Raw genomic sequence first — 15,991 nt, forward strand, 5'->3', positions numbered from 1 at the left:
AATAATAATAATAATAATCATCATCATCATCATCATCATCATCATCATCATCATCATCACAAATTCACGTCGTCGTCTTCTTCTTATTCTTCTTAAGGTCAGTGTTGAAAGGTACAGATAATCTCATTATTGATTTTCAGAACAATGAATATCTGTAGCACATTAGGAAAATAATATAAGAGCTGACTGTTGTTTGAGTCATCAGTCCATAGACTGGTTTGATGCGGCCCTCCAAGCCACCCTATCCTGTGCTAACCTTTTCATTTCGACGTAACTATTGCATCATACATCTGCTCTAATCTGCTTGTCATATTCATACCTTGGTCTACCCCTACCGATCTTACCGCCTACACTTCCTTCAAAAACCAACTGAACAAGTCCTGGGTGTCTTAAGATGTGTCCTATCATTCTATCTCTTCTTTGCATCAAATTTAGCCAAATTGATCTCCTCTCACCAATTCAGTTCAGTATCCCTTCATACATGATTCGATCTATCAATCCCACCTTCAGCATTCTTCTGTAACAATACATTTCAAAAGCTTCTATTCTCTTTCCTTCCGAGCTAGTTATCGTCCATGTTTCACATCCATACAATACCACGCTCCACACGAAAGTCTTCAAAAACATCTAATTCCTATATCACTGCTTGAAGTGAGAAAATTTCCTTTCTTACGAAAGCTCTTCCTTACTTGTGCTACTTTGCATTTTATGTCCTCCTTACTTCTGCCACTGTTAGTTATTTTACTACCCAAGTAACAATATTCATCTACTGTACTTCCTTTAAAACTTCATTTCCTAATCTAATATTTCCTGCATCACCTGTCTTCGTTCGACTGCACTCCATTACTTTTGTTTTGGACATATTTATTTTCATCTTGTACTCCTTACCCATGACTTCGTCCATACCATTCAGCAGCTTCTCGAGATATTCTGCAGTCTCAGATAAAATAACATTGGCAAATCTCAAGGTCTTGATTTCCTCTCCTTGGATTGTGATTCCCTTTCCAAATTCCTCTTTGATTTCCTTTACTGCCTGTTCTATGTAAACATTGAAAAGGAGGGGGGACAAACTGCAGTCTTGCCTCACTCCTTTCTGGATTGCTGCTTCTTTTTCAAAGCCCTCGATTCTTATCACTACACACTGATTTTTATACAGATTGTAGATAATTCTTCGTTCTCGGTATCTGATCCCAATCACCTTCAGAATCTTAAACAGCTTGGTCCAATCAATATTATCGAATGCCTTTTCTACATCTACGAACGCCATGTACATGGGCTTGTCCTTCTTAATTTGATCCTCTAGGATCAGACATAAAGTCAGGATTGCCTAACGTGTTCCTACAATTCTGCTGAAGCCAAATTGATCTTCTCCCAACTCAGCTTCAACTTGTGTTTCCATTCTTCTGTAAATAATGTGTGTTAAAATTCTGCAGACATGAGATACTAAAACTAATGGTGTGGTAGTTTTCACACTTGTCAGCACCAACTTTCTTGGGAATAGGTATAACAATATTCTGCCAAAAAGCAGATGGCACTTCCCCTCTCCCATACATCTTACACACTAAATGGAATAACCTTACAATGCTGGTTTCTCCTAAGGTAGTCAGTAATTTAGAGGGGATGTCATCAATTCCAGGTGTATTGTTCCAATTTAGGTCTCTCACAGCTGTCAAACTCTGACCTCAAAACTGGGTCTCCCATTTCATCAGCAACAACACCCTCTTCTTGTTCCAAAACCAAATCATCTACATCTTTACCTTGATTCAACTGTTAGATATGTTCCTGCCATCTTTCTGCTTTGTCTTCTTTCCCTAGAAATGGCTGTCCATCTGAGCTCTTAATATTCATACACCTAGATTTCCTTTCTCCAAAGGTTTCCTTGATTTTCCTATATGCATCATCTACCTTTTCCAGGACCATACAACCTTCGACATCCTTGCACTTCTCCTTCAGTCATACTTCCTTGGCTATCGTGCACTTTCTATCCACTTCATTCTTTAATCGCCTGTATTCTTTTCATCCCTCTTCATTTCTAGGATTCTTGTATTTTCGTCGTTCATCAATCAGATCTAGTATCTCCTGAGTTATCCATTGATTCTTAGCTGATCTTTTCTTCCTTCCTAACATTCATTCAACAGCCCTACTGACTTCATTTTACATGACTATCCACTCTTCCTCTATTGTGTTTCCTTCAGCTTTTTCATTTAGTCCTTGTGCAACATGTTCCTTGAAACAATCCCTCGCACTCTTTTCTTTCAACTTGTGTAGATACCATCTCCTTGCATTCCTTCCTTTCTTCAATTTCTTCAACTTCAGATGGCATTTCATGACCAACAAGTTGTGGTCAGAGTCCACGTCTGCTCTTGGGAAAGTCTTGCAATCCAACACCTGGTTTCTGAATCTCTGCCTAATCATAATGAAGTCTATATGATACCTTCCAGTGTCTCCAAGTCTCGTCCACGTATACAGCCATCGTTTGTGGTGTTTGAACCAAGTATTGGCAAGGACTAAATTAGGATCAGTGCAGAATTCAACCAGCCGACTTCCTCTTTCGTTCCGTTGTCCCAATCTGAATTCTCCTACTGTATTACCTTCTCTTCCTTGGCCTACCACTGCATTCCGGTCTCCCATCACAATTACATTCTCGTCACCTTTTACATATTGTATTAAATCTTCTATCTCTTCGTATATTCTTTCAATTTCCTCATCATCCGCTGAACTAGTAGGCATATGGACCTGCACTAATGTGGTGGGCACTGGTTTGGTGTCTATCTTGACGACAATAATTCTTTTACTGTGCTGGTCTTTATAGCTTACCCGCTGCCGTATTTTCTTATTCATTATTGTACCAACTCCTGCATTTCCCCTGTTTGATTTTGTGTTGATAATTCGGTAACTGCCTGACCAAAAGTCATGTTCTTCCTCCCAGCGTACTTCCCTTATACCAACTACATCTAACTTTAGCCTATCCATACCCTTTTCAGATTCTCTAACCTACCACAACGACATTATAAATTTTCCAGCTAACTCATTCCTGGTTGCCAGCGTTTCGCCCCAGTGTGCTAAGTTGGCCTCATCAGCTGGTAAATAGCACACCCACCAAAACGCATGGCTAGTGCATACTGCGGACGCCACTTCGTAGGCTACTTGAAGCCACCGGCAGTGCCAATGCACAATGAGAGACTTTGTCTCATTACCAAAAATTGATGTCTGCCTGGCCATCAGATGATGTAGATGTTGGTTCCCATTGGGAATTTACTCATTCGGGACAAATATTTCAGGTTCCCTATGGAAATCAACATCTATATCAACTACCACAACGATTCAAACTTCTAACATTCCACACTCCAACTTGCCAAATGTCAGTATCCATCTTCCTGATGATCGCCCCCTCTCGTGTAGTCCCCACCCAGAGATCCGAATGGGGGACTAATTTACCTTCGGAATATTGTACCATGGAGGAAACCATCATCAGTACATCATTCATACAGAGGGAGCTGCATGTCCTCGGAAGTTTGTTACGGCTTTAGTTTCCCGTTCCTTTCAGCCGTGTAGCAGTATCAACACAGCTAAACCATGTTGGGTATTAGTATTACAAGGCCATATCAGTCAATCATCTAGACTGCCGCCCTTGCAACTTCTGAAAGCTGCTAACCCCCTTCCGATGAACCATTCGTTAGTCTGGTCTCTCAACAAGTACCCATCCGACATGGTTGCACCTGCGGCTCGGCTATCTGCTTCATTGGGACACGCAAGCCTCCCCACCATGGCAAGGTCATATGGTTCGCAGGGGAGGCCTACATATATATATATATATCATTATTTATATGTGAATATACTAAATACTGGACATCCTGAACTTAAGGAACATGTGACTTCTCATCCTTCAACATGCTGAACACATTACGACTAATGTTGTTCAACACATCCGTACCTGACTTAACCCTCTTCAGAAACTCGGAACTAAATTTTTCCTCAAAGCACTTTCCTTGCTGAACTGACTTTAAGGTTAAAAGTTTCTCCAAAGATTGTTCAGACAGTAAGGATCGGAACTATGTTTTTGTCTTTGTGACTCTGCTAAAAATCTTTTCACATTCTGCATTGCTATGTGGAATTGATAAAATAGCAAGCATCACCTTAGAGAGTCTGTCATATTTAAGTACACAATCAGCTGATTTCACTGACCTACCAATGCCCATTGAACATCAATTAATCCTTTTGCCAGGTCTGTTTCTTCGAGCTGAAAGTTACAGAACTGGTAGAGCAGAATATCAGTTTCTTTATCTAAATGTTCCGTTTCACTAGTCAGAATGTTCGGAAACTTGTTAATGAAAAATCTAAAGACAGAAAGTGACATCTTACTTATAGCAGAAATATTTGCAACTTCTGCATTAATTAAAACGTCATCTTTGAACGGAAATTTGTGTGGGATGAAGAGAAACACTTTCTAAAAGACTTAAAGAATATGCACTTTTCCTCAGACTTCAAGTGTTCACCAAAACAAAATATCTTCAGATCACAATCATCCTTTTGATATGCTGGAGTATGATAATCTGCATCAAGGAGAGAGGAGGAGCTTTTAATAACGTGTGGTTTCACAAACCTTACCATCACATTCTTCAATAGTTCCTCCAAAATTGACTTCAATAAGTGGATGTGCGGCATACTTGACTGAAAAGCTACGGTTGTATTCTCAAAGATATCCATAAACCTTGAGAGAAAAAGGCAAAACGTTTGATGTAAATTTGATGAAAGGAACATGAACAGTCGTTCTTCAAGTGACAAAGCATGGTTCTTAGCGTCATCAGTAGTTTCAATTTTTTGGGTTAAACTGATGGCTGGGTTTTCCTTTTAACTGAGGAGTGTGATGAAATGTTATAACAATGCTTCACCTTTTCAGACAAACAAAACACATCTGCACTTCGACTGTGCTTAGGATTTTTGTAAGTCTTCAAAGTTCCCATCTGAGAATCATTACTCACAATTTTACTCCTGAATAAAGTAACCAAAGGGTCCCACTGCAGTAAAATCCTATCCAAACATCATCTTAGTGATAACCATCGAGTAGGCACATGCTCCAGAATTTTCCTGATCTCTGTGTTGTGTAAAGTCTGAAATTCTCTGAACTTTTCTTTCCTGTTTGCACTCCTTTCCAGATAATAAAATACAGTGGACGCCATTTATTGTAATCACTGATAATATTATCAACCGTATTATATAATCACTTTTATGAAGTACGGTACGGACAAATACAAAAACATTGAAAATCTTCTGTTTATTGTGACCATGGATTTGGTTTATGTTATCATATTTGTTTTCAATTTTTTCGTTCTCAAGTATGCGAGTATTATCGCGCCTTGCCTGATCACACTTACTTCTTCAAATATGAAAGTGCTAAAGGCTGTAAAACTTCCAAGGAATGAGTAAGAGTTTTATGTTGTGCAAGTATGTCTGGTGAAAAGAAAAGACTGTTAGTGATTGGGAAAAGGAAGAACTCACGTTGCTTTAAAGGCATCAATAAGTTTCCAGTGGACTCTCATTCCAACTCTAATGCATGGATGACTGCCCTGATGTTCAAGGAATGGCTACTGAAGTGCGATAATAGGCTGGGCAGTAAAATAGTTTTTCTGGTTGACAACTGTGCAGCACACATTGTGAATTGTGAGCTCAAGAACATCAATGTGGTTTCCTTACCGGCGAATACGACTTCATTAATTCAACCACGCGATCAAGGAATCATTCGCACCATGAAAGCGTATTATCGCCATGAAATGCACACAAGAATCTTAGAAAAAATAGAGGACTCACATAAAACTAGTGCCAATGCCCTTGCCAAAACAACCAGCCCTCTTGATGCCCTGCATATTCTAGCCATGTCATGGGATAATGCCTCAGCACATACAATAAGATACTGTTTCCGGTATGGGGGATTTTTAAAGAGAGTTACCAGAAGTAGACAAGGATGCTGAACTTTGTCCAAAAAGCTTAACAGAAGAGGAATTTCAGAAATGAATGAACATTGATGAGGGCATCATTACTGATGCGAAACAGACAAAGACGACATATGTGAGGCAGTTACCTCCGCAGAATTAGATATGAGAGGTGAAGAACAGAAGATATCGATGCTGATGATGACGATGTTGCTGAAACTTTCCGAACACCAACGAATGCTGAAATGCGACAGGCGCTAGATATTAATGGACTTTTGAGAGACAACCAGAAGCAAACAACGATTAGAGTCTATTTTACATAGCTGAAAACAGTTAACGGTATTGCAGTGCTGTGTGCCGGTATCTGTTTCATTGTAGTGCATGCAGGTTATGAAAAAATAGAGTAGGCTACCTACCAATTTTTATTTTTCGGCTACTGCCATCAGCCGGTTAAGGTTATAAAATTATCTGCGTCCCAGAGTGATCATAATAAGTGGCGTCCACATGTATATCAATTATACTTTCATCTACATTTACAGGCAAGCATGCTGCACCCTTCTCTGCAGGAAGATTAATAAGGTGACAAGAGCAACCCACGATGACTATGTTACTATTTTCCCGCTTCAAACATCCTGCCACACCATTCTTTAACCCGAGAGAGGTAACGTGACTTTTCATAATGCCAGTAGTAACTTGGGTTGTCCCTGGACCCCCATCAGTTTCTTGTCTTTTGCGATAGGGAGAATGAAACAAAACCAAATTTTATTAAATAAACAGTAAGCAAGCTTTTAACAGAAAATGAAAGTGTGATATTGTGTAAAGTACTTCACTGTCACATCAAATAACAGATACAACAAAAATACCCAACAACAACGTTTGCCATCATTGGGTTTTTTATTGCAATTCTGTTTCGATGTAAGATTGATTCAGATTCACTTATGTGTTCTCCAGCATCAGTGGAAGGTTCGAAAACATTCTTCATGTGGTTCTTGCACATATATGGTAATTAATTTCAACAGAATGGCCTAGTCTTCAGTAAATTAAAAGTTCCACAAACGGTGACGTGGGAGTCCACCAGCACCCCAGTCACATTAACTGGCTGTTTTCTTTCTCCAAGGCAAAGAACACTGGAGATGCATGTAGGAACTTGTTAGGAGAACACCCGAATGAAGGTAGACCAAGTATTAGCAGTATAGCCAACCAAACACAGGCGCAGTAGTTTCAGATATCATCGTGGGGGTTTGGCAGCACCCCGCGTTACCTCTCCCGGGTTAATCCTACCATTACTGGAGCATTATCAGCACCAAGAGCTAAGCAGTTTTTTAATGGAATGAAGAATTCCCAAAAAGTTGAGAGCAAAAGTTTGGCAATGTTAGCTCCAGTAGCATCCCCTTCTAAATTAGGCACAGAGAGTACACAACTCTGAATTTCATTGAGTTCAGGCCTAAAAACTGTTACAACAATAGTATATATTTTCAAGTTGCTTTTATTGCTACCATCAGTAGCAACAGAAAATGCATTCACCTGCAAATGTGAAACAATTTTCGCCCTTTCTTCCATGTACATTTCTTTAATGATAGCCGCTGTTTTTGTTCTAGCACACCCATATAGTTTAGCAATTTCCGAATCAGGAAACATTTTCCGAAACACAGGCCCGGCGTGGTCGGCACAATTTACAGGCAGATTGTGTTCTACGATAAATGACATAAATAAAGCCTCGGCATTTGTCACAGGATTTACATCTTGGTTTTTACATAAAAAGTTTAGTTTCGTGTTTCTTTCTATGCAATGGACACTCTCCGTATGTTTCCTAGTTTGCATGTTTGAATATATTGCACTTCCCGCAATGCGGAACTGAAAAATCACACCTACATATAGTACAGAATGTGAACATTGATCCCTTCCTGGATTCACTGAAACACGGAAACTCTTCCCTATAAGTGCTTTAAACAGTGCATCAAATTTCTTTTTTGACATTTTGGCCAAAACATATATTAAGACATACAACCAAGAAGCACTACTACGTGACATAACACAAGCACTTATGCAGGTCCTGCCCCGGGTAGACGTCTATGGTGTGCTACCTCTGAGGTTAGGTTACTCGCTTGCGACTTCCACTTCATATTATTAAGACATTTGACCGTATTAGAGACCAAAGAGGAGGACATGGCTGGCCACCGTGCTCTGTACTGCCTTCCGGTTCTGATTATTAGAACTACTATCAACCAGCCATACTCAGCCATATATTGATAGAACGAGGAAACGCACGGGAGTTTAAAATAATACGAAAATTAGTGAAACTGCTCTGAAAATCGGGAGATTGAACCCGGCGATTAGGAGATCCGGAAGAAAGATGAAAAATCAGGAGTCTCCTGCTTAAATCGGGAGAATTGGCATGTCTGCCCATAGCAACAACCTTTAGAAGAGGTACAGCTGTATGGCAGACTGACAGACCATTCATAAGACACCTCATCAAATGGGGCTTCTAATATGCCCCCAACACACTAAGAGAGGGTTGATCCTAGACAGTGAGTAGTACTAGAGGACACCAGATACCATGGTTTATTGCAGCCACAAGCACACATTTATCTTTAGGCACACATCAGAGCAAAATGTAGCTTCCACCAACGTTTCAGTCTCTTTTGTAACTGCTGAAGCTGCTTGGTGAGATATGGGTGGCACTGAGTATTGACTTACGGAGCACGACTAGTGTGTATGGATGTTACAGAAGGCACTAATAATAGGGCCACTAGTGTTGCAATAGTATTTTTGATCCTGTGAGACAGCAGTGATGAACTACCTCACTCCTCAGCATGCTTTGTAAACATCATTATGGTGCTGCCATTGGTTTTTGTAGTTTCCCAATAACTGCATAACCTATGGTGATGGAGAAGCCAACCAGCCTTCAGGCTGATGACTTAACAGACCTGAAAGACTCTAATTTCTATGAAATATAATTAATTCTTATGATCTACTACAAACCTATTGCTTATCAGTCATTACATTCAAAGAATGTTTCAGAGAACTGATGAAATGTTCCTCACTTCTAAAATTCCCTAAATATGCATTTAATAATACATCATTTGACTTCAGCATGTTACGAACATACATTTACAATTGTAACAATGCCCAAGATGATAACTATGGGCATTGACATCTGTTTGATCTTCAGAGAAATTCACTGCCTTAAAGGTACAGTATAGAAACTGAGAACAACACTGGTATGTCTGAGATCATGGGGTTGCACCTCCTAAAAAACTTCTTACCTTTAGAGAAGTGGAGTCCAGTTCCCAAATATAAGTGGTGGGAAATATTCCTATTCTTTCTTCAATCATCCCTTGCCACCAGTTCTCATCCACTTGCTTTATGCCAACTATAAGTTCCCCTGTAAAAAAAAAAAGTAATGATGAATTAGATTATTGTAATAATAATAATAATAATAATAATAATAATAATAATAATAATAATAATAATAATAATAATAATAATAATAATAATAATAATAATAATAATAATAATAATAATGTGTGACCTCCAAAGAAACCTGGTGCAGATCTTTTGAGTTGACGTTGTATAGGCGACCTCACAATTAACCAACGAAGGTTAAAATCCCTGGCCCAGCTGGGAATTGAACCCGGGACCCCCTGGAGCAAAGGCCAGCACACTAACAATTTAGCCATGGAGCTGGGCATGAAGTAAGTAACAACATGAAGCTAAAGCTATTACACACAGGAATGCACAATTCATATGGTAGGTCTCTTTGTATAATAACCTTAAAATGTTTGCTCTTTAAAAAAAAAACACACATGCACAGTAATAATCATACAGTAAATACACATTCAGAGCAGATATAAATAACTGCAGTGTTTCTTGACAACAATATAAAGAATAACAGACCCAAGCAACAGCTGGAAACTGTAAATGATGATGATGACGATGATGATATAATTATTGCCCTCTTCCTAATTTAGTAACTGCTTTGCAATGAAAAGGACAGCTGCAGAAAACTACAGGAGTAGATTCAGATCTTTAAGTTTTGTTTTATTGCAGTTTTATGTAGTCCTCTTGAGAATGAACAAGAACAGAATCCTTTGCTTGGACTCCAGAAAATAAATTACCTGATCAAAAGTATCGAGACACGTACACAAAATTGTCCTCTGAGTGAACTTTAATACAGGGTTTACTACAGCTCGAAGAGCTCAAGACTGTCTACCAGGTTTTGGAAAGTCTCCAGCAGAATGACAGACTATTGTTCCTAAGTGATATGGGCTGTAGGAGTATGGAACAAAGTCGCTGTTCTATTTCATTTGAGAGGCTTTAGATTGGGGCTCTAGGCAGGCTAGTCCATTTCCAGAACCTTACTGTCTACAAGCCATTCACAAACAGGCCCCACTGCATAGCAGGGAGTATTATCATTGTCATTCAGTGATCACCTCCAAATTGGTCTTCAACCATAGATAATAAGTAGCTGGTTGAAATGTGTTCTGTAGTTCCTTCATAAAAAACATTCCCACACTGACATCTCACCTCCATTAAATTTAAATGTGGACACTGTACAGACCAACGTGTATCATTTGCCTGAAATTTGCCATACCCAAACCTTTGCATCAGCCTGCTACATGGTATAGCATGATTTATCACTCCAAATCACATGTCTCCATTCCTCCATGGATTAGTGGCAGTACTCTTCACGCCACCGAATGAAGCGCTCAGCGTTCACCACAAAAAGTGTGGTTTATGGATGGATGCTTGAGCCTTGAGACACTTGCCTCCTGGCCCACAATCATGGTGCTAGCTGCATCACTAATAGCACCGCAGAATTCAAGGGCAATGGTAGCACACAATGTCGTGATTTTCTTGTAACACCTTCAATGTTCAGCAGTCATTGGCCTAACTGGCCATGGTTCAGTTAAGGATGTGTGTTTTCATTTCAGCTTCACAATTACGTCCCAAAGAGTTGACTTGGGCAACTCAAGAAGGATGGAAATGGCCCTGACTGACTGCTTACCGATGTGGCAACCATTCCATATTGGAAATCACTAAGCTCCTTTGCTCTACCCTTCTGTATGTAAGAAGCGGCAGTCATAGTGACAAATTTTGATCACATAATGTACAACCTAGAATCCTATACTGAACCATTCAGTTCATGGTCCAGTAGTCAGGATTTTAGCCTGTGATATTGAGAATATTCGAGACCACCATGAAGGTCTTTGTGTACTATTTTATTATATGAGAGAAGATGAGTGTGAGCATTTCTCGTGGGACCAGAGCAGTTATGTCATTATGAAATTTCTAGAATCTCATAAAAGGAATTTATGGCCCAAGCGAAGTTTCCCGATTATGAGAGGGGACGCACAACACTTCACGTATGTAGCGGGCCAACAAAAGATTTGGAGGGAAGAAAGAAATTAATTTAATATATTTGGCTATAAAAGAGATGCATTGGATCTGATGAGATAATTGCAACCTACATAATTTTCGCTAAATTTTGATATGCAACATGGTCATAATTAGAAGTGCATACGGTAAGTGAAGTACTAGACGCGCTTTGTGCGGGAAAGCCTCATGGCGCGAGCGGAATGTGCTCGCCGCCAACCCGCGAGCGTGATGACACCAGCCTCATTATAAATGCAGGGCCGCAGAGCACTTGAGATTCATTCTTTGACTGTACAGCTGCGGGAACGACGTTGTTAGGCTGCGAGTCGGCATGGAGAATAGCATCTTATCTTCGAGCTGCATACACATAGCACGATTGAATTGGGAAATAAAGTAAGTAATCAACCGGCATAATTAGTTGAACTATACAACATGTGCTGAACTGCTTGTCATGAGGAGATGTGCTGCTTATAATTTGACTGTCTGTCTAGTAGTTTCATATTATTTTGAGGACCAATTGTAAGAAAACGAAATGCATGAATTAATAATAGCTCAGAGTATTTCTGGTATCTTGTAGCTCGGTCCGTATGAAAGGATAACAGGAGGTTGTTACCATGTTGGAAGAAGAGAACATTTGAGTATCAAGTCTGAATTCAAAAAAAGACTTGGCCAAAGAACCATGTGAAGTGGGGTTTTAGTGGAAACAGGCATCGAACCAGAACTCTGTGTAATAGATGTCTCTTTACAGTTTTCCCTACATCGACCCAGCGAGAGCGACGGCACGCTGAGAGCGAGAAAGCAGTATCGGGAGTTGAAGAAGACAGGAGCCATCACGACATCGAGAATCGACACGGGAATATCTGGAGTACCTGCTCATCACGATGCCGAAGGAGACATCTTCCAACCCTTTAAGAAGCCGCAAGAAAGGTTCTCTTCAGCCAGTATGTCTCCAGTCATCCGCCTACATCTACTACCAGTGTTGAAGCCTGTCACGATGAAATAATTCCCGTGGTCCATATGAGGGGCCGCTTCGCTATGTCATCGATACTTCCAGGTTAGATCTTTCCAGTTTGTAAAAAAGCATGTAGCTATAAAATTCATTAGATAGGAGCAAGGTTGGCCGTCAGCCAACAAAAATGATCCTATGTGTATAAATCATTGTACAATATAGCTATGTCCCAGACTCGAACTCATGAGAGTAGCATAGGTTGTAGGTTGTATATTCCTGTTTGTGTGACATTTTCTTTTTATTCAGTAGTATCATGTACGTGTATTTGTTGTCTCCATAGTTTATTTTATATCAGATCGTCTTGGTCAGGTTTGAAAGGTCAGACAGATACTGTAGTATGTGTAGCGTCTGGTACATTTCTTTGTGGTCGTACGTAATTCATAGGAGATTGGGACTTACCTCCTTAAACTCACCTAGGTTAACGTGACAGGGTGTGTGCCATTCTGCTTGAGATATATTGGCATTAAGCATATAGCTGATTATATGTATTGATATAGAGAGACCTAGCGCAATAGAATAATGGATAGTTATGATGTGTTTGTTATGCCTTATTATGGCCATGTGATTACGGATAAGCCCTGTAGTGGCAGAAATGAAATGATGGTGTAATTTTGATGTTGACATGACGGCACATGGCCCTTGTATACGTATGAGAGCGCTAAGGGAGTCATATTTACGTAAGAATACGGTGAAAAGTGAAAGCCGCCCGACAGGCGGGTCTTCCAGACTATCAGCTGGGCTATTCATAATTTAAGCATAGCCACCAATTGTCACGTGCTCTGTGTCTGGGAGGGGAGTATTGTCTGACGTCACAGCCTGGTACGTGGCTGCACAGCTGTCTTCGGTCTGTCAAGTGCTTTGAGGGGGAACGTCGGCCTTCATCTTGGGCTGCAAGCAGCGTTTGCATTTCCGTTAGTTTGGCTTCTTTTTCTATGTTTTACCCCTGTGTGGTAATCCTAGGACGATGTAGTAGTATTCCTATTATTTTATATGTGGGAATTAGGTGCCTTACGTTTGCTGGGCTAGGGATTTACATTCGGTCCAGGCCCTGTACATAGTATGTTCACATTTGATAGACTGTGGGTTCGAGGCGCTGAGACATAGTGTGTTAATGTGTAGGAGATTGCTGTTAGATGTGTATTTGTGCAGATATTATTCTTTTCCTTCATTTATTTTGACTTACTCCATGATTCCATGCTTGTTACAGCCTGGCTGTGTTACGATGGCAGTGAACTGGAAGTCAGCGGCTCACCAGTTTATTTACCCCATTCATGTTTTGGAAGCTCATATAACTTGTAAAAAGAATTTCTTTGATTTCTTTTCTTGTAATAAATCTTATATTGCAACACTTTGAATGCAGCAATGTTTTCTGTTAATTTTTTTTTTTGTCTGTAGGATTTGATCTTACCCTGCACTTATACGTATCCACTTATTTTATATTATTTCGCCCTTCTTTGTACCCTGATCCCCTGAGTCATACTCTACCGTGTTGCCGTGTGTGGACACGTAATTCTTGGTAAGCTATGTGCATTAGCCCACATTTCGCGGGAGTGTTGGTCACTATAATGTTCTTGGTTCAAGCTCGGCATTCGCCTGACGGAATCAAAAGCATTATAGGGCACAATACATATATCAGGAGATACTTCAATATTTTTACAACGTAAGAGAAAGTACTGACTGCTGTCTGAGTAGGAAAACCCAATGCTTGTATGACCAGAATCAGTGAAATCGTCAAGCACCAGATCATCAACAAAGCTAGTTCTGTGTATTACAGTAGAATCCAGTTTTAACGAATCTCATGGATTTGATATTTCTTCCTTAAAAAGAAGTTTTCCTTAAAAAGGGCCTCATCAAAATAGGCTATACAGTATTTTTTTTTAAGTTAAAAAATGTAACTTGAAAGCTGAAGTAAGTCTGTCACACTGAAAAAACTACAGCAATGGATGTACAAGTTGGGATTGAATGTCCTGCGATAGAAAAAAAGTGTGATCTATTTTCATTATTATTGAATCAGTGCAAAATTTCTTTAAATTTCTTAATAAAGTACAAAAAGGTTGAAGAGAATTGAATTTAAAAATGTACAATGTGCTGCACAGTGATTCAGTTCTCAAAGAACAAGGGCTAAAGCAGAAAGAGAATAGTTTTATCTTAATGTATTTACATACTGTATTTTTAACAAAAAAAAAGTATATGGCAAAAAAACAGAAAGAAAAAAGATCCAACTGGGGTATATGCAGTGATGGGAAAAGTACAAATAAAAAGTAACTTGGCTGAATTACAGTTAGTTGAGAAATATTTTACTCAGTTACACTTCAAACTTATTCTCAACAAGTAATCAGTAGAATTATAATTGCAATAACTTCACAGAATACCAGTCTCAAGGAAATTACTGGCATTTCTTTTCCCCAAGAGGCTTGAATTATACCTAAGTTTGTGAAGTAAAATATATTACTTTGTTTTGTGTTCTCTTTTGCATAGAAACATGATACCTTAAAAATTTTAAAAATCTTTTTTTTTCTTTTCTTTTCCCATAATTTTAACATTTCAAATAATTTTCCATTTACTTTACAAAATAATTGGTTCTTGAAATTCTCTTGGGGGAAAATTCATCTTTGCATTTGCTAAAAAGATGCTACACAGGGGCACCTTAAGGAATACGTTACAATATTACCGATACCATTAAGTATTGATATTTTTTATTTAACATTTGCAGGGATGGAATCGATACTGGCTATTCAATAATATTATTGTTTTGAAAGAAAATCTGGAATACTGGTACCAATTCCAATTACACAAGAACCATAATAATTTTAGTAAAGGCCTTGGTTATGAATTGATAGCAGTGATTAAAAATCTTAGAAGGTAATTCTTTTTTTTTTTTTTTTACATGGATATTCCACTCAGTTACTGCATGTAACGCAGCAAATTTTTTTTTTGCTACTTGCTTTACGTCGCACCAATACAGATAGGTCTTATGGCGACAATGGGACAAGGAAGGGCTAGGAGTGGGAAGGAAGCAGCCATGGCCTTAATTAAGGTACAGCCCCAGCATTTGCCTAGTGTGAAAATGGGAAACCACGGAAAACCATTTTCAGGGCTGCCGACAGTGGGGTTCGAACCTACTATCTCCTGAATACTGGATACTGGCCGCACTTAAGCGACTGCAGCTATCGAGCTCGGTACACAGCAAATAGTTCTTCAGGAAATTACACTTTTACATTGTAAAGTACATATTCCAGAGATGGGGCCCATTAATATCTATTGTCGCCGTTACATTAATGGACATATTGAACCATATTGGTTCATTTTCCAAGAGTCATGATTTTAGCCGGAGAGATTGAGTACATTCAAGACCACCCGGAAGATACTTGTTTACTAATTTATTGCCTGGGAGAGGTTGTGTGTGTGCAGTTCTCGTGGGAAAGGAGCAGCTGAATAATTAGGAAATTTCTGGAAGCTCATAAGATAAAGTTATTACCCCAGCCAAGCGCTTTAATTTAGACACAGGACGCTACACACTTCACAAAGGTGGCGTGCCAAAAAAAGGATCTGGAGCGAAAAGGAAATTAATTTATATTTTAGAGTACAGAATAGATGCATTTAATCTGAGAAGAAATTTGCAACCTCCATAATTGGCACAAAATTTTGATATGCGACATGAGCCTAGTTACAAGTG

General features: G+C 39.3%; 2 protein-coding genes across 3 annotated transcripts in view; both read right to left on the bottom strand.

Moving 5' to 3' along the window:
• The window catches only part of LOC136863834 (dynamin-binding protein), a 446,212-nt gene that overhangs the window by 355,553 nt on the left and 74,668 nt on the right, over positions 1 to 15,991 (bottom strand). For both annotated transcript variants that reach the window (XM_068226424.1, XM_067140170.2), the window contains exon 3: positions 9,197 to 9,315. In XM_068226424.1, coding sequence (XP_068082525.1) covers positions 9,197 to 9,315 — 119 coding nt within the window. The remainder of the gene's footprint in view (positions 1 to 9,196; positions 9,316 to 15,991) is intronic.
• LOC136864789 (craniofacial development protein 2-like) lies at positions 2,257 to 2,973 on the bottom strand (the record flags this gene model as incomplete). Its single annotated transcript, XM_067142179.2, has 1 exon — positions 2,257 to 2,973. A coding segment is annotated over exon 1 (717 nt), but the record flags the coding sequence as incomplete, so codon positions are not given.

The sequence above is a fragment of the Anabrus simplex genome, chromosome 2 (assembly GCF_040414725.1).
Source record: "Anabrus simplex isolate iqAnaSimp1 chromosome 2, ASM4041472v1, whole genome shotgun sequence".
NCBI classification, from domain to species: domain Eukaryota; kingdom Metazoa; phylum Arthropoda; class Insecta; order Orthoptera; family Tettigoniidae; genus Anabrus; species Anabrus simplex.